The sequence below is a fragment of the Colius striatus genome, chromosome 2, assembly GCF_028858725.1.
Source record: "Colius striatus isolate bColStr4 chromosome 2, bColStr4.1.hap1, whole genome shotgun sequence".
NCBI classification, from domain to species: domain Eukaryota; kingdom Metazoa; phylum Chordata; class Aves; order Coliiformes; family Coliidae; genus Colius; species Colius striatus.
Genome location: NC_084760.1, coordinates 76,024,840 through 76,043,641, shown reverse-complemented (window position 1 = coordinate 76,043,641; position 18,802 = coordinate 76,024,840). Strand labels below are relative to the sequence as shown.

General features: G+C 40.7%; 1 protein-coding gene across 4 annotated transcripts in view; it reads right to left on the bottom strand.

The window, feature by feature from the left end:
- The window catches only part of CRIM1 (cysteine rich transmembrane BMP regulator 1), a 195,591-nt gene extending 177,079 nt beyond the window's left edge, over positions 1-18,512 (bottom strand). For all 4 annotated transcript variants that reach the window (XM_061991131.1, XM_061991132.1, XM_061991133.1 and 1 more), the window contains exons 1-2: positions 17,743-18,512; positions 3,955-4,128 (exon numbers count right to left, since the gene is read on the bottom strand). In XM_061991131.1, coding sequence (XP_061847115.1) covers positions 3,955-4,128; positions 17,743-18,094 — 526 coding nt within the window. In that variant the 5' untranslated portion in view covers positions 18,095-18,512. The remainder of the gene's footprint in view (positions 1-3,954; positions 4,129-17,742) is intronic.
- Positions 18,513-18,802: the final 290 nt, after the last annotated feature.

Sequence of the window (18,802 nt, the reverse complement as noted above, 5' to 3'; positions counted from 1 at the left end):
CCCACGCAGCCTGATTTTGTGAAGGAAGAGTAGATAAAGTTGTCTTATTTGCTTCATGTGATTTAAGTGAACTGAGGTGCCAACAGGATGAAACAGGTAGGCAAAGAAAGCAAGAAAAGGAGGCAGGGAAAGGTAAACGTGGAACAAAACATGCAGGAGCTCAGGAAGGCAGGCAGACATGAGCCCACAGGGAAAGAAAGTTCCTATATGAAGCTAATAAGATAGAACTTTGGGTTGGCTAACTAAGCAACCTAAAACTTACCTGAAGCCCAGAAGGGAAGACCACACAAGGTACAAAAAGCTCAAGTGTAAGACAAAAAAAATGAAGATGACTAGAAAACCACTTGAAGGGGAAGATGCAAGCACAAAAACACAGGAAACCAAAGTACATGCAAAAGCCCTGACTCCTTAGCACATAGGCATTAATATCTGGAAACAAGACTCAGACTTCAGCTTACTGCTTGTTATTTGCCAGGTCATATTTATAGAACAGACTCCACAGCTTCAGGTAAAGGTGATGTTCAGTGAGCCATACAGGATGGCAGAGCTGACAACTACAACTAACACGATGCATTAGCAGCAGCAACTCCTGTGCATGAACCTCCATACATTTGGTATGGTTGGGGCAGACTAACTACACCGTTCCTCCTCTGTTCAAGAAGAAAAAATCCAAAAGAGAAAAAAAGAGAAAGAAAACCCACAGAATACATTTTAATCAGAACAGCAATCCACACTGATCTAGCACCACTGGCCTCTAGATAGCCCTAGCCTTCAGATAGGAAGGAAACTGCTCAGGAAACTGAGAGACAGGCCCTCCATTAAATGAATTTATACAACCTAAGATTACTTGCCACAGCTATGCAACTTTAATGAAATTGCCTGAGACAGAATTTCTGTAGATACCACTGTAAGTTAATTTTCTAGGTTCCAATTTGACGAATATTCTGTAAAATTATACATCTATCTTAGCTGTGCTTTTAAGAATAGTACCATCAAAAAAAAAAAAAAGTAGCTCACTTGATAAGATGTTCATACTTCCCAATACCCGACCCATTTTCCCCTCAGTAGGATGCCTCAGTTATGTTATGGAAGTTCATCACCATGTGAATGATACAGAGACTTAAAATGAATATCAAAAGTCTTGCACAGTGACACATCACTGAACAATACAAACATTCAATTGCTTAGTAAGTATCCTCAAAGTCGGAGACACCGGAAGCAGCTGCTTAGGCATCACTTTTCTACATCAAGTTTTCTTCAGAAACTTTGATTGTGGTGTATCTGTCATTCAGGTGCTCAACTTACGTCTCTAATCACACTTAATTCATATAAAGTATAGTGAGAAGTTAGATTACTCTCTTGGTCCCACTTTCCATGGCAGCAGATTCAATTACAGTATTTCAAGATTTAAGCTACTAGTTTCAAATCTTCCTGCTATTATCTTTAACAGACAAGCCAAAATATATACATCAGTACATCAGCAGAATATATACATCAGTACTTTAGATTGTTGGAAAACATCAATTAGATGTATTTAACACATCTTAAGAATCATGTCTTTTTACATGACACTGCAGATTAAGATTTAGCTTGCCTTGAAAAAAATGGAAATACATTTCTCTATTTTAACATGCTCAAAGTATGTGGTTTGCATACTCCCTAAGCCATGTTTCAGGTGGACTTTTCTGAATACATTAATTCAACTATTAGACTGTAAACTCTGAAAGTCTGGAATACTCAAACAGCAAATACTGGCTCCGACACAAAGTGTCTATCCCATTCTACAGGAGTCTAAGAGACTTGACTTGTTTACCAAACAGACTGTGGCAAGCACAAGGAGACAGAAGTTATTCTTCTTTTCCGTTAACTTAAGTACAGAATGAAGCATGTATCTTAATTACCAAAACAAGTAGCAATGCATTTAAAACAACCTCCATAAGCAATTCACATTTAATTCCCAATTCTAGAGAAAGAGGAATAAACATTTAGTGCAAAACACCAAAATCAGTGCAAACCACCATTTTGGTGTTGAAACTGTTGACTACAGCTGTCAAACACAGACAAATCAAAGTCACACTATGAATTCTGCCCTTCTATTTGGAAGTACAGATAGATTTGACTTCAAATATTTCTCAATGGTAAGGTTTAACAGTCTAAGGATGCAAATGCAAATTCCCATCCTTATGAGTAAAAGATGGACTGTTGTAAGAAACAGGTTATAACTGCTAGATTTCTGGTACTTGAAGGCTCTGTTGTCATTTTATCACTTGCATCAGCTATCCTTCCTATCTGTGAAGGACTAAAAACCAACAGGTTCTAAACTCTCATACTGCTGGCCTACAGTCTGAGGCTTTGGCAGAACACACATTCCACTCCCCCCAAAAAGAGAAGTAAAACCAAGAAAACAAATAAACAAAACATAAAATTGCATCTCTGGAAAAAAATCTGCATTACTGCTGTCATACCAGACAGTTTACATGTAGATTATTGTTACCTTGTGGCTAAGATGAAAATATTATTCTTTCTAAAGATGGAAAATTAGCTAAAGGAGAATTTCAATGAAGGTAAGCTACACCAAGAATCAATCTCTCTTAGCTATGCCATTCTACAAACTAAGTCAATTTCTTACAAGTCTGCAAAAAACCAAAAAGGCAGCCAGGGCAGATTTTTCTAGCAAGTTAAACACATGATAGATTGTAATGCCAATAGAGGCCTGCTTAACTACTACAGACTTAGTCATACATTCACAAGTAAATGAAAAAGTGGTAAGCTTACAAACTCATGTGCTACTTCGCACTACTACAGAAATGTATTGGGTGAAAGATTGTGTCTCATTTCCTAGAGCTAAAAAACTCCACCAAATACCATACAAAGCACACGTATGCCTTTATGTGCAATATCACGACCGACAGCAATGAACATGTCTCTGCCAGCTACATTTTCCTCACATGACTCCCTTATTTAAAGTTTGTACCTCAAAAACAATTTTCTTATCAAACAAGGAATAAGCCAGATGACATCAGATCACACTTCCTTAACCCACAGATAGTAACTTTAAATATGACTGGTAGCCTTATAAACACATTTACTTTTGTATTATGACTTTAAAATTTAAAGTAGACTAACTAAGCAGATTCACATCACTATTCAACTTTTGCACCTTCCTGGTAAATAAACAGTAAATATATCATCGTAGAAAAGGTCCGACATCAAAATCTTTGACAGTTGTTCTAAACAATGCTAGAAAACACCATGGGAATTTAATTCCAACTGGATATGTTTGAGCCAACTCATTGCTAGTTCAGCAGTAAACAAGGGAAAAAAAAACCAAACAAAAAAATCAAAACACTCCCAACAAAATGAAAAACCTGAAAAAAAATCATTTATGTGCAGAAGTATAAACGTATACGGCCTAATGAAAGTCTAATCAAGGGAACAAAGAAACTGAAAAATATGAGCATTAAAGTAACGGTATATTTTGTAAGCCTAAATAAAACGGCAATTCATGCATTCATATGCACAAAGACAGAAATATAACCAACAACTATTCCTTTTTCTACACCTTTGCTGTTAAAATCCACTGTTTATTCATGGTTCAGTCAAATCAATACATCTAAAAAGAGTTTTCTACACCACTGTAGGGTTGAAGATACACAAAGGTAGCTACCATACACTACAAGTAGAACAGTTTTAGTCTTAAAATCTGCAAATATCACAACAGACAAAGCAAAAAGCATTAGCTCCTTCCACTCTTGAATCTAGGCACTTGGAAGGCCAGGTTTACTGAATTCCTATTTTCCTTTAAAACATTCAGCTGTCTTATGAAAAGTACAAGATCACAAATATCTGAAACTAACCAAATTATCATAAATCATACAAAAGTAAACCCTAGCTTTTCATCAAATGCACAGAAAAAAAATCACTAACTTTGAATTATGGAAGACAAGTGCTTACCTTCAATCCTTTTTAAGGCCGACAGGCAAGTATCCCGGCTTGGGAATTCAAATGGATTATTACAGGTCCGAATGGTGTCGCATTCGCATTTCCCGTTGATTATGTTGCAACCTGTTATGAGGTTTTCATTGCACGGTTCAAATCCAAGAAGCTGATCATCATCCCAGTTTTCATCTAAAATAAACAAAGAAACTCTCTTGCTCACTCTTGGATTTTGACTGCAATCTATAGATTCAGCTGCTTTGGAGTTTCATGTGATTTACTTCAAGTTCAACATAGTGCTAAATAGAAGATAATAGATTAAAAGAAAAATTGATTAAACTGTGGGATTTGCCAAAGAATGTGTTCCACAGCTGTTCTATTGCCCATTTTGCTACAGCTACTGGCATTATTTATTTCCGTCAGTGTGAAAAACTACGGTATCTCAGGGAAATGCATAACCGTAGTACAAATGAGTGGTATTCTAACCAAAATAACTTTTGCAGATACTTGAAGTTATATTTATCATGGAAGTGAGAATGTTGGACAGAATTTGCAGCTGTTAGAGTGCATTTTTAAACCCAGTTATAACATACATCACAAAGAACTCATACAACAGAGGTAAGTTTTTACTCAAGATGCCAGGCTTCTGATTCTGCAATATGACCAAAGGTTAGTTTTCCAGCATTACCAGGAGTTTCCAGGATTACCATCCACATTCTAGGAGAATTGCTCAAGTACATCATGCTCCTTGATGTCCAAGGGTGAGGGGATTGTTGGTCCAAAACAAATCTCTCTGCTCAGATAATTCTGGTCCTTTTGAATCAGTCTCACCAAATGTGTGTAACTGATATTCCCACTCTACAACTGCCCATTTTCCTTCTAGAAGGAGGCTACAAGCAACAAGATTTTTTTTTTCTCCAGGAAGCAATAAATTCAATTGATCCAGAGTTCCATCAAGATTATCTATCCCAGAAAACTTCAGCTTCCTTAGGTCAAATGCACATGCAGCAACATCTTACCCATGCAGAAATTTAAGCAAGGTATGTGCCTTTTAAGCAGGACTGAAGAAAATTAACTAGGCATTAGGTGTTCTTTACTGTATAGCACCACATCATTTGCTGACCTTGACTGTCTACTATACTACAATACACACTACACAATCTACCGACTTCTAGTAATGACAAAAGGAACAAATACTTATTTTCAATTTTTACATCCTTATATTCCACAGCAGCACTCACACTGTGTGTGCCTTCTCTTACTTCATCCTAATTTTATATACTATCTACAAACAATTTTCCAATAGAGATCCTGCCAAGAAACACTTCAAAAAAAGCTAAGACATATTCTGGCTATGAAGGGTGGGGTGGTTTTTTTTGCTCTTGGCCTTATGAGAAACTGTGCTCCAGTATGGGAGGCTGCTGCCAAATATGAATATATCATTCAGTAATATGCCACTCAGTAGAAGTCTAAAAACAATCAGTAAATATACAAAAAAACAGTACATACACACATACACAGTGAGGCTGACATGTAAATACCGTCCACTCAGAGACATGCAGAATACCTGCTAACCTGCAGTTTCTCCTGTTTGGAAAAAAAAAAAAAAACAACTAACACCTGGAAAGAGCTGTTTATCAGTTAAATACCATACATAGTCTACAGAAAGTGTCACAGTAGATTCTCACAGGTATGTTTCTCCCTGTACAATCAACTGCTTTCTTTCTAAGCTGGCAAGGCACTCTGCTGACAAGAAGCATTAAATAAAAAACTAAATCAAATTAAGATGTGAAAAAGGGAACGTCCATGGGAACCTCATATCTCTTCTACTCCATAAAAAAATAGCAACATAAGAGCAGTCATTAACCCTAGGAATTAATCTGTCTTTTTTTCTTCCTCCCTGGCCCACTCCTCAGTTAAAGTTAACCTATCTTTCCATACAGTATCTGTATCAATGAAAGTCAAAGAATTATAGAATTTCCTGAAGAGAAACTATTAAAATTCTTTTAAGAGAAGATACTGCTTCAGTAATGCTTCGGGAATACTTTCACCGTGAGGAGGTCATGCATGCAGAGGGAAGAAAAAACAGTCATGAGAATTTGGAGAACAATGATACATCCTGTTTTTGAGAAGCCGGAATACAGCCTGGACAATTTGTATTTTACAAATCACAGCAGTAATCTACGTAATGACAAGAACAAAAGAGGCTATAGCTATGCTCCAAGACTTGGTGTTTCAAATTCTCCAACCACAAGGACCACAGCTCCATCCAGATTAGTCTGTTTAACTGTCTTAAGAAAAACATTTTGAATCACTCCTTGTTTCTGACACACAGGCTCTTTTCTCCCCTATTCCTGTATATGGGCCAGGAGCTTTGCTCATCACAGTGGCCACAGGGCTTGTGTAGCAGTTCACGCTTGACCCCAGCTCCCTAAGGCTCTTCTATCCACCAGCCTCCTGAGATCAGCACAGTGCAGACAGGTGGGGCACACTTTTACTTTTCCAGCACATTAGAGCATTTGAGAGTTTTTGCCCTGGGGTATTTCAGCCCTAGATCATTTTGAGCCTAACTGACATGAGCAGAATTCCTGTTACACAACAGCTGTTCACTCACATAAGCTGGGACCCACTTGGCATGAAGAGCAGAGCCATTTCTTCTTCACAGCAAAATGCCTTGATGCAAATGCACCACACACTCTGACACTATCCACATGATTATCTGGCTACCAGGATAGATTAGTGTTTGATATCTCAGCTGCCACCTCTCATGGCTCTTCAGATGGGAACAAAACAAGAGGTACATGGGAAGTGCTGTGGTGCACCTAAATTTTTCAGTGCCACACACCTCAAAAACTAGCTCAATAGCCATTAAGAAGATGGAATAGAAAATAAATCCTTCAGTAATATTTGCAGACTGTAAATCTAACATGTTGAATCTTAAAACAAAGTATTTTGCTTTACTCAGAGTGAATACAAAAAAGCCACAGAAAGGAAGAATGCAAATCCCGTTCCCGAGTGGGTATCTTCTACCGGACTGTTTTTCACACAATTCATTTAGAAACAAGATTTCCATCACTGAAGTAACAAACACATAACAAGAACAGAGCTTAGTTTAGTAAATCAATGCAAAGTCTAGCATGACCTTTCATGCAGACTCCTTTTCCTAGTTGATTCTGTCCTTTTATAAACAGAAGTTAAAGGTCCTGTTAAATGAAGACTTGTTTACCACTTCGAGTAAATCCTCAGAAGTCACATCCTCAGTATAAGCAGAGCAAAATTCCTTGGAATGAAAAGCACAACCACATGAAAGCACTTGCCTGAGTTAAAGCAATGAATCCAATGTCTCACTTGAATTCAAAGCTTTAGTTATTTCATGCAAAGGCATTTAGTGCTCTGCTTGATGCATATAAATGGTGGTCCAGTACAGCACACCTGTTCGTTAAGAAGTCACAAGTATTTCAACTGATAATGGAAACTGATACAATCTTGAACAAAGTGTAGGCTCCATGAAGCACATAACCTAGCCTCTAGTATTCCCCGAATCACTATGTACTGTGGCCTATTCCAAAACACGAACTTTACATATCGGTGGAGACCTGTGACAGCTCATGAACAATTCCAGTCTGTAGCACAAACATTTTCTTGCATAATCTGTTTGACCTTCTCTTTGGCTTCCTCTTCAGAGAATGCTCTTTCATGCATACCTCTCAGAAATTCAGACAACAAAAAAAGTGAGATATAATAATTTATGAACACTTCTGTGAAAGCAGGGCTAACAAAACCCAAATGTAAGAACTCAAAAGCCTCTCAAATCTCACTATGTGCATCCACCAGGTGACTTCTAAGACACTTCAAAATACAAAACAAAACACAAAATCAATCAAGTAGGTGTTTAACATCAAGTTTTTATCCAGCTGAAGTGCAGCCCAACTGTTAGTTTTCAACCAAATTGATCTTAGTTCAGCTGCAATTTCCACCATCTCATTGTGCTAGCATCAGGTAGGTAGGGGCAAAAGAGGAGAGTGCCACTCTCCTGAGCAATCCTGAGTTGAGATTGGACTGTTATATAGACACTCAACTACCTTTTGCACATACACCTAGAACTGGTTCAAGTGCTCCCAGCAGGCCAATAACCATAGCTTGGAAGCCACTCTTCCAAATAATTTCCATCTACATGCAGTTTCCTATTCTTTCCAATTCATTCAGGCAAGTTCCCTTTTCAGACAATAAAGCAGTTCTTCGTTTTTTCAGACCAAAGTTAAGCCTTGGACATAATACTGTAATACTTCTAAGTATGCTTTCATATCATAAGGAAGTCATGGGAAGGGAGGTATCATGTTAATTCCAATTTTTTTTTCCATTTTCTTCCATCATTTATATAATTACTTGCTTTCTTCAAAGCAAATCATAGATTTGTAGAATCATAGAATCGTAGGGGGAAAGGGATCTTTAGAGATCATCTAGTCCAACTCCCCTGCAGAAGCAGGTCAACTCAAGGGCTGCTTTAGGTTGCTGAACTCCCAAGTCCTGTCATAGTATGCATCTTAAGTAGGGAAGAGGATTAAGGCATTAACAAGTTGAACAAGAGGTCCTTAAATAACAGGTCTAGTCTGGGAAACAGACTGAGAATAGTCTGAAAATTACTCAAGTAAGCAGCATTCCATCACTTCCATGCTAAATCCTACATATCTGCACTCACAACAAAGCACCACAGCAGCATGTGAAGTGTTGCTCATAACTAAAGTATTTGTCTTCTTCACCCTCAGAGCTAGCTGTGTTTCCAGAAAACCACGCAACTACGAGGAACTAACTTGGAGCCTTACTTTTCAAGTACATGGTAGCTCAATATAGTTGCATTTATTGTTCATGTATGTGCATGTATTATACATGTATTATTATTATACATGTATAATATTATTATTATTATTATATATATTATACATGTATTGTGCATGTATTTATATGCCAAGGATCAGGCCAAAACAGACAGAAGTTCAAGGTACAAGGAATGACCTTTACAAAGGCTTCTTCTCCATTTAAGATTTTGCTTACCTTTACTTCAAGCTCTGAATTCCTTCTGCCTGCCATAGAATCCTCTCTTCTGTGCCCCAACCTTTCTCTCCCTTTCTGGACATTTAGTGAATATTAGCTATTGTTTGGAAAACCGTATATTGTTCTCTTTCAATGTTTATAATGACTCACTCAAAACAGCAAGCAACACACTGGAACTATCACCAAAATACGCCTGTTGAAAATCCTCAATAATCTTGAGTTACAGTTCAGAGATGGGAGGGTAAATATAACTGGAGTGAACTGAGTGAACTCTCATAATTTACATTTAACTGCAGCATGTTACTTGACTATTTCTGTCTTTTTTAAAAAGCATGACAGGCAAGTTCTCAGGATGCTGAAGGTGCAAAGAGACCATGAAACACACTACTGATCTGAAAGTGAAACATACCTTAAGGTCTCTTGCATCCTTTTAACTCCTGCATTTGAAGCAGGAGAGGAACAGATTTCGCAGTGACACAGAAGCGATCCTTAGTGAGACTCGTACTGCCCTCTGGGGAACGAGAGAACCTTTCAGAAGTTTATCCATCAAGCCAGACCCAACATCTAAGTCGCATCACTCCGGCACACTGTTATAACATAACAGTATTTTCAAATCATCAGTATTCATGAAGACAGTATGAGACTCTGAAAGGATTCTACAGACTTTCTAAAATAATATAAAAAGAAAACGGAAATACTTCTTGCCAGTAGGCTTTGGCTTCTCTTTGAACAGGAAAAAAGAATGATGGAAAGGAAATTCATGTTTTGGAGGAGCTGAACAATAGAAGTGACTAATCACCACTAAAGAATGCTTGAAACCCAGCCCCAGACCTTGAAAAGCAGCAGAAGGGAAGGCTAGCCTTGAAGTGAGTTTGAGCTCATATACTGGCTGCAATCCCCTTCCCTCTCGTAACTTATTCATTCAGTGAAGTCACGAACTGGGGACAGAGCTGGCAAAAGTTTTCATGGCAAGACACACAGATGAGATTTTTACAATAAAGCAGTTGCCCATCTTTTAGAGAGGTCTAGTTTTAGAGATCAAATCTTTATGTGGAAGGCAAGTCAGTATAAGGGTTTTGCAGTCTCCTGATAAAATTTATACTTAAAGCTAGGAAGAAAAACCATACCACAACATTTAAAGTTAACTCAGGAACACCATACACGTAAGGCTTGTCTCAAGTTTGACTGTCTGCTTCTTAATCCTAACTATAGTGGGTATCTCAGGTGATCAAATCTCTAATACAGTGGGAAATATTTTCACTGCAGCAGCTCTGCTTGTGTCTCAAGGCAGTTATTTCACACTAAGGAAAGCAGAAAATATTTAAACAAGCCAGCTTTCCACTCAATTATCAGAAACTCCACAGATGCCATGAGGAAAGCAAGGAAATGAATGAAAGAGTTAAGTGAAACATGTGATGTCGACAACTATTTCAAGTCTTAAAAGTTTTCCTTTGTCTACTCTCACCCTTTTTTTTTTTTTTTTTGGGGGGGGAGGGGTGTCAGGGAGGAGTTGGTTGCTGTTTTGGTTTTGTTTCTTTTTTTTAAGACTTTCACTATTAGGGTTCCCCCTAACAAGTCTAAACATTTTTTCCAATAGACCAGAACCCTGTCCTGTTTGCAAATATTTGAATGAATATACTACACAGTGTCCCAAGCCTTCATTGATCAGAACCTTTGCCACTACTCCCCTGAATAGAATGAGCATGGACAGCAGCATTTCAGCTGTCCTAGCAGATTTTCCCCTACCTCTAGAAAGCAAATTTAAAAAAAAAAAAAAAAGCCTCGGGAGTGGGCAACAACCTTCGCACTCATTTTCCAAAGGAGGTTAAAATTCCAGTTCTTTATTTTTTCATGTTACACTCTACACCCCCAGGCTTCCGAAGCCTGCACCTACAGCACCACAAATCAGCTTCACTGCAAACCACTGGCTCATCAGAGCCAAACTGGAAAGGGCAGGAAAAGTTTCACATAAGACAAATTCTAGAACAGAGCTATGAATAAAGCAACTTATACTAAGAACAGTCCATGCTATTAGAAGAAACTTGATACTCTAAACCTTTTGTCACCTTTCCTCCCATTCATTAACACAGCATCACTGAACATCAAAATTGCAGGATGTTTCAGAGGAATTACACTCCTTAGTGTACAGTAACAGAAGATTGCAGGAAAATCGCTACATATCCTAGATTTATAATCAAATTCTTTTATCTTATTTTTTCTTTAAAAAAGAAACTAGCTTGGAAATACATGTTAACTTGAGCATTTCTACATACCATAGGAGCATATTTTATGTTAGACATCTAATGCCATTAGTGGTACGACCCCAGCTTTTTATTAACAGCCCATGAGTGAGGGGAAGAAACACCCCCACATGCATACATCCAGCCTTTCTGAAATAACCCTGAACACTGGCTGTAGCGAAACACTGAAGTTTCTTTCAAGGATAAGTGACCCAATTGAATGATTTATCTCATATTCAGAAACATTAGGCTTGCTAGATTCTTCACTAAGTTAAAAAACACCACTTTAAGTCCACCAGTATCAAGGTAGCTGGCTCTATAAAGCTTAAAGCTTCGGAAATGTGTAAGAATATAGGAATGGGTGCATGCATGAGTCAGTGCTTTTCTTCCTGTCTACAACCCTATGTTCTCCAGGTTTTTTTTTCTTATTGACAGACAGATACAATCATGACCCACAAGGCATTAACATGATTTGCAGATTCTGTAATTAAGTATCCAGTATACCCAGTGAAAGCTGCTAGGGACTGAATATTGCCTCTGGTAAAGGTGTGAACTGCTTCCATTCATCTCAGTCATTACTAAGGGCTCATTTCCCCCAACCCTGGCCAAACTAGTCTGTTTAGACTAGAGCTCTCTCAGGGACCATCTTTTAATCCATATGTTTATGTGGAATTTAATCTAGATACCTCTTATACAAAGTTATCTTTCCATCTTAGTTTATATGGGTAAGTTTCTCCATAAACACAAGTTTTCCATGTCAGTATCAGTCATTGTCCAAATTGCACGCATACTTACTAAAAGGCAGAGGGTAAAACCTAACAGTGCCAGACCACACTACTGCTGTCACATGAAGTCTCAGGCAAAACCTGGAATTCACCATTTTAAAGTCTATGTTCCCCATAGATTAAACACATTCTCAAATGCAAGTCATTTACAAGTCATAGAGATATTGAATAGGTCACTCTGCAAAGTATTTAATCCATTAAAACAGAGAAACACTTCATCCTGTCTGCAAGACACTAAAAACTTTAGTCTCAATGAGACTAAAGAATGATCGTTGAGGGGCTGCAAAGGAAGAAGAGGAAGAGAAGGGTATTTTTGAACCATTTTAATGGATTAGTGCATAATATACCTGCCACTCAAATGACATTTTGGTTGACTAAGTACTATGCAAGAAATTTAATATGCAAATAGTCTTGAGTCAACTAGAGAGAGTACAAACATGCCTAGGGGTGCAGAAATTACTGACAAGTCTGGAGGTAGTTAAAAAAAAAAATCTTTATAAGCAGCATGATTTTGGGGAACCTGATGAAATAATCATTTCCTATTGGGAAAAAAGTCACATCAGCAAAGAATTCTTGACATACAATCATGTGAGATCAAATAGCTTTTTTTTAAAAAGTAAAACCCCCCAGCCCCTCTGAGGTATTCCTCTTAACTAACTCTATAACTCTAAACAGAAGTTAAGAGATTTAGTTATTAGGCCCATCCACAGTGAGATTTCTAGTTTTAAACGAACTGTGCTGATTCACAACAGCAAAAAACTATGAATTCCTGTATCAATATCCCTCCTCATATTTGTCAGACTTTTCCGTTTCTTTTTTGATGAAATATTGGAACCATGCAATTTCTAAAATAAAAACATGATGACCAGAAACAGACAAGAAGCCACTTCCAAGAAAAAAAAATACCTGATCTAGCTCAAATTCCACACCACACATGTTCTTACTGATGTCAAGATTTTGGCATTGACACAAGTCAGAGTAGAAATAGCTTATCCAGCCTGTGCATAAGAAGTCAGTGTGTGCCTAGTGTTTTCTGGGGGACAGGGGAAGGAAACTTAAATATGATCAAGACTAGCATATCAGAAGATGAATATTTGCCAAAGAATTACTTCTCATCCTAGTTTCACAAGTTCTGTAATTTCTGTGATAATTTTCTCTTTTGATACCATGAATAACTTTTCCATTCTCATCCTCCCAACAGTCTGGATTGCTGACAGCCTTTGAACCAAGTTTTCTGGTTGTCTTCATGCCAACAATCATTTGGTGCACCACTGATTAAGCCCCCAACTAGATCATCACTTATAACACTAGATGTTAGTTGAGGAAGTTCTTTGTACACAGAAAGACATCAGAACTACCTGGGCATTTCCCCCAGCCATTCACTACACAACAGAATGAGAAAATAACACCCAAAGAAACAAAAAGTTAAGAAATCTGAGCTACATTGTTCTAGCCAAACATATAAAAACTAGGTTACTCACATGTAACTTCTAAAGTAACTGAACTTCAGCAAATCATACTGAAAGCAAAATACTACCTGATCTTTAGGAGTCTGGACCTGCATCCCAGGCAGGAAGCCAAGCATGTTGTATGCTTATGTCTGTCTGGAGACAAGGCATCATGTTCTAGGCTTAGGGTCCACTGACCCATTAGATACAATGCACGGGACTGAAAATAAGGTTGTCCCAAGGGTACTAGCTGTAGAAGTTACAAGCAGCAGTACTAATTGTGGAAAAAATACTAGCAAGTCTGTAAGCAAGTTGTTCTTACTTTGGAAGAGCAGAAGAGAACTCCATTAGCTTGCGTATAAACTAATGCCTGGAAAAAAAAAACACACACCAAGAACAAAACAAAAAAGAGCTTAACTCTCTTCTTCCCAATTTTGGAAGTTAGGTTTTCAAAGTTTCATTTTTTCTTCTCAGGTTCAGTACAATATACTGTGCTCTTACAGATCATATGCTATTACAGGTTTCCAGGGAGGAAAAATAGTCCACAGTAAGCTTAAAGGTTCGTGTCTACAGGAATACCCAAGCTCTCTCCCCGCTTGTCCCAAGAAGGAGTCAGACAGACAGTAACTCTCCAAGCTCCCAAAAAGATGCAGTTCAGTAGAAGAGACTAGGACTAGCCAGAGCAGGGCAGGTTTTCATCATCCTAGAGGATTAACCCACATACTTCCTGATACTTGCCTAAAATCTGCTACAGTAGGTTTCTCCCAGCCCCAAGGGAACCCCGGTTCAAAAGCTATGCGCCAGGCAGACAAGTCCCAAGTATTCAAGGCCAGCCTTAAGTTACCTACAGCAGGCAAAAAGAATACAGCAACAACTCTAACACCCCAAAAAATCCCACACAAACACTACCAAAAAAAACCCCACCAACCCAAAGTACTACATGTTATTGGTAAGCTACCGGAGCAGAAAAATCTTCTTTCAACGACTACCTAGAGGTTAATTCATACAGAAGTATATTCTAAAAGGAATTTAAGAACACAGTGACATTAGCAGTCCTGTTAACCATGCATTTCAAATTTACCACAAAAACCTACATTTATATTACATGGTAAAAAAAAATTCAGCTCATTTTCAGTGTTGATATGCTACTGTTATGCCTCAGAAAAACTTAGCAAAACAATCAAGGCCTCTTCATCACCAGAAACTGGGGAAGTGTTGAAACTGAGACAAGGAAAGAGTCATCTCAAGAAATGCCTTCAGAAGGTAACCAAACTTCTTTGGCAGAGGTTTTCCAAGGCTTTCCTACACCCTAGAAGGCAGAAGCCCTGCTCAGCTGGACTGCTGAAAAGCCAAGGCTAACATGTTTCTGGAGAACTTCAGTCTCATTAGGGGGTTAGCTCTAGGTCTACCTTCAAAGGCAGAGAGACCAAGAGCAGTCCCCACTTTGAACTCAAAACTTCTCAATGCTAAGAGTGTTTAGAAGGGGCTGTAGGTTCTTGGCACCTCATCGGACCAATTCAGCAGCATTCCAGTAAAGCCAGAGGTTCGAGATTCCTGAAGACTGCCCTCCAGGAAGGGTACTCACCCGTGCCAACGAAAGCTGACCTCAGAATTATTATTTACCAAGAACACAGCTACACTCAGAAAGAGTATTTACATACTTGAGGATAATGCTAAAAACAGAGCATTAGAATTGCATAAAGATGTGAATAGTTAAGGTAGGGAAATTAACAAGGACATACTTCAGGTTTCAGAAAGAAAACCAAGAGAATCCAGAATCAGCAATGGATTTCATTAATAAACACCTTTTCTAAGAGTATTCCATTTCTAGTTTCAGAAAGAGAGGCTACCAGCAACAGATGCCACAGAGACTTCTCCATCAGGTGTTAAGAGCTCACTTACGCTGAGTGCATTAAATATTAAAACTACATTAGCAGACAAGAATTTTTACCTGCTGCAATTCCAGCTCTTAATTCCAGTTTCCTGTAGCCTAGTGTGTGTTGATACTCTGAAATAAGACACTGCTGAAGCTTCAAAAATGATAAAAAATGCTTATAACTGTAGCCAGTAGGGGTCATTTCAGTGTAAAAAATTGCAGTGAAAGAAAAGGCTAGAGGCAGGAAGGAGAGTAAAACCATCAATTTCTATTCACACAGCTCTGTAAGTCACTTCCCTTACCTCTTCCCTGAGCTTGGGTAGGAAAAGGATTTTTAAAAAAAAGAGCAGCCTTTATTCTCTTAATGGATAAAGCCAAGGCTTAGTGTAACTGACACACCAGGCATCACTAGCTTAGCCTGCAGCACACATGCCTATAAACTGCACAACTGTATAAGGTCACCAAGATCAAAACCAGAGAGCTAATCAACCTCATTTTAGTGATAAGAGGTAGCATATTAGGCCCTCTTTTTTTCCCCTGCTGCCACCCCTTGTGTACAACAGGCACCACAAAGAAGAGAACATTACTTCTGTTGCTTAGAATTAGACAGTTTCCTAACAATTCAGTAATAGGTATTCCAGGACTATTTATTAGGCTGAAAATCAATGCAACTGAGCTGAACTGTCATTCTCATAAATGAAAAGAGATAAGTTGTCTCCCTGACTATTCCTACAGGGACAGTTGGAACTAGCTCCAAACCACAACACTAATTGAAATGCAATCTTGCCAACAAATGCTTCATACTGTTTTCAACAGTAGATAGGACATGTTACGAGTTGAACTACAGAAACGTACACACTGCATCACTTCAAAGGAATGAAATACTCCTAAACTGCCAGAGACATCTGTACTGTGATACAGTAAGGGAGTAGGAAGATTAAGGCATTTAATGACTGCAGGCTTTTAGTTCCTTTAAACAAGAGGTGGGGGTAGGGAAGATGTTTAAGCCAAGCTTTTACATGAAAACACACAAAAAGATCATCTACCTGTTTCTGGATGAGTTTATTTTAAAGAATCTTTTCCCTCTTTGTACCTTCTTATTTAAAAAAAAAAACCCTTTTTGGATACATATTATAAATAACAAGAGACTACAGCAATGTACATATTCAGCAACACAATGTCAACCAAGGTCTTCAAAGTAGTTAAACCATTTAAAAATAGTACTAAACAACAAAGGCTTTTAACCCTGCAGCTCATCCTACCCAAGCAACAACTGCAAGGTCTGATGGCATTGGTTACAGCACGGGCAGGACACATTGCCCTGCTCTGCTGTGGTTTGCAATTTATTTGTTAAGCAGGCAAATGGAGTTTTAAACAAATAATGAGCGATAGGAAAGGTCAGCTGCCGACTAGAAAATGCCTGGTTTTAGTTCTCTGAGAACAGTGCATCATTTTAAATGCAAGTGTTTCATCCAGATGCTGCCTCACCAGCTCCCCGGACCTCCTGCTGCCCTCTACCCGCAGCAAGGCGGCTGCCTCCCGCGCCCCTTCCAGATCTGTCGGAGCTCCCGCGCAGAGGCTCACATACATTTAGACATACCCCAAACTACTGCTTATTTGTAACCTCTTTGCAGCGCCATATTTTCCCTCAAGTTGAGGGAAAAGGGTGCTGGCTGTACAAGTCCAAAAGAGACTGCAAATTTGCCTTTCGCCTTTTGTTAAATACAGAAAATTAAATCTTAAGGTCTCTGTTAGATACAGGCAGGCGAAGAGTGTGTGTACGAACCCCTCCTCTTACATGCCATGACAATTTATCACCTCACAAGCAGCCAGCAGTCAAGTGACTTTGAAAGGAGTTCTGCAGGGGGAATTTCTCCCTCCTTCTTGATGCTCCAGCAGGGAAAGAGACATCCCTTATCATTATACACTGAGCTGGACAGGCAGGGAGATAACTCAGTGACAGGAAAAGGAAGGAAAACTTTACAACAGATGATCAGCCTTTGTGTTTCCTTACAGAGGAGGGAATCCGGAACAGGCATCATGTGTGCATCACCGACTTCCACCGATTTCCATTTACCGAACCCTTCCCAAGCCCTTTAGCAAGGAATTTCTGTTGAGCATGGGTCGATGGCGTAAGCTATTAGCTAAAAAATAAACCCCAGTGATGCACTATGGAAAGTATTAAGAGCCTAGAAGTTTACCCAAAGAAAATTAAGGGTAAAACTTCTAAATAGGGGGAATTTTTTTAGGCAGGGATGGTTAAGAGACGCTCGCAGATGGGACAGGTGGACAGCAGGAAGGGGAAGAGAAGAGGGCGCACCGGCGCCTTGGGTTCTCCCTAAAGCCCTTCCTTCCCTCCCCGCTGTCCCACCTCGGGGGATGGATGATGTCCCACCGCCTCCTACCTTCGCAGATGCCCACTTCGTACTCGGTGATGGAGTCTCCGTTGAGGGGCGGTCGGATGACACAGCGCAAGCCCCCGTCGCAAGCTCCATGCAACCCGTAGACTCCCCCGCAGCTCTCGTTACGTTGCCGAGCACACATGAAGCAGCAACCGCAGATCCCCAAGACGATGCTTCCGGGGCAACTCTTGGGTTCTTCGCATTTGGACTCGTCGCAGGGTAAGCAGACGAGAGCCCGCGTCCCCGACTCGCCCAACAGAAGGGCCAGCAGTAGCAGCCACCCCGCCGCCGCCAGGTGCCAGCCGCTGTCTCCGCCCGGGCGCCTCCTCCCCGCCGAGACCGCTGCCAGGTACATCCCGGCCACCGCAGCCCGGCCTGCGTCGGGGAGGGGGGAGCCTCTCGGAAGCCCCCTCACCGGGCGGGCGGACCTGAGTGTGCCGCGGCTCCTTCCTGCCGCCGCTGTCCCCGCCTCTGGCCTCCCGAGGAAAGTTTCCTCTCGCGGCGGCGGCCGCTGCTTCAGCCAAACTTCTCCGGGCGGTTGCGGCTCCGCCCGCTGCTCCCTCCGGGAAGCGGCGTCCGTCAGTCCGTTCGTTCGTCCTTCGCCCGACGGCTCCCGGTCCTGCGGCACCGTGCACGCCGCCGACACGGCGCCCCGCGCACAAGCGAGTTCGCGGCTACCGCAGCGGCCGCGGCGGCGACTGGGTCTTCCCCGCTCGCAGCCCGCGTACCAACTCGTCTCCTGCCTGCACTCACCCCGCTTCGAGTGCGCCTTCTGCCCTTCCCCCATTGGGCGGTGATCGCCCTCTCCCCGCCCCAGCTGCGTGCTTGAGCCTCCTCATTGGATACCTCTCAGGCTGGCTCCGCTCACTCCTCCTCCCGCCCCCCCGCCGGCCCCCCCGCAGCCCCAGATCCTGAGGCTCGGGAGAGACGCAGCGGAGGCGAGGAGCAGCTTGGGCCCCACAGCGGCCACCGCTGCCTCCCTTCGCCCCTCCCCTCCCGTCCTCTCCGTTCCCCTCCCCCGCCCGGAGCTCCAAGCGCGGCGCGGCGGTGGCGCCAGACCCCG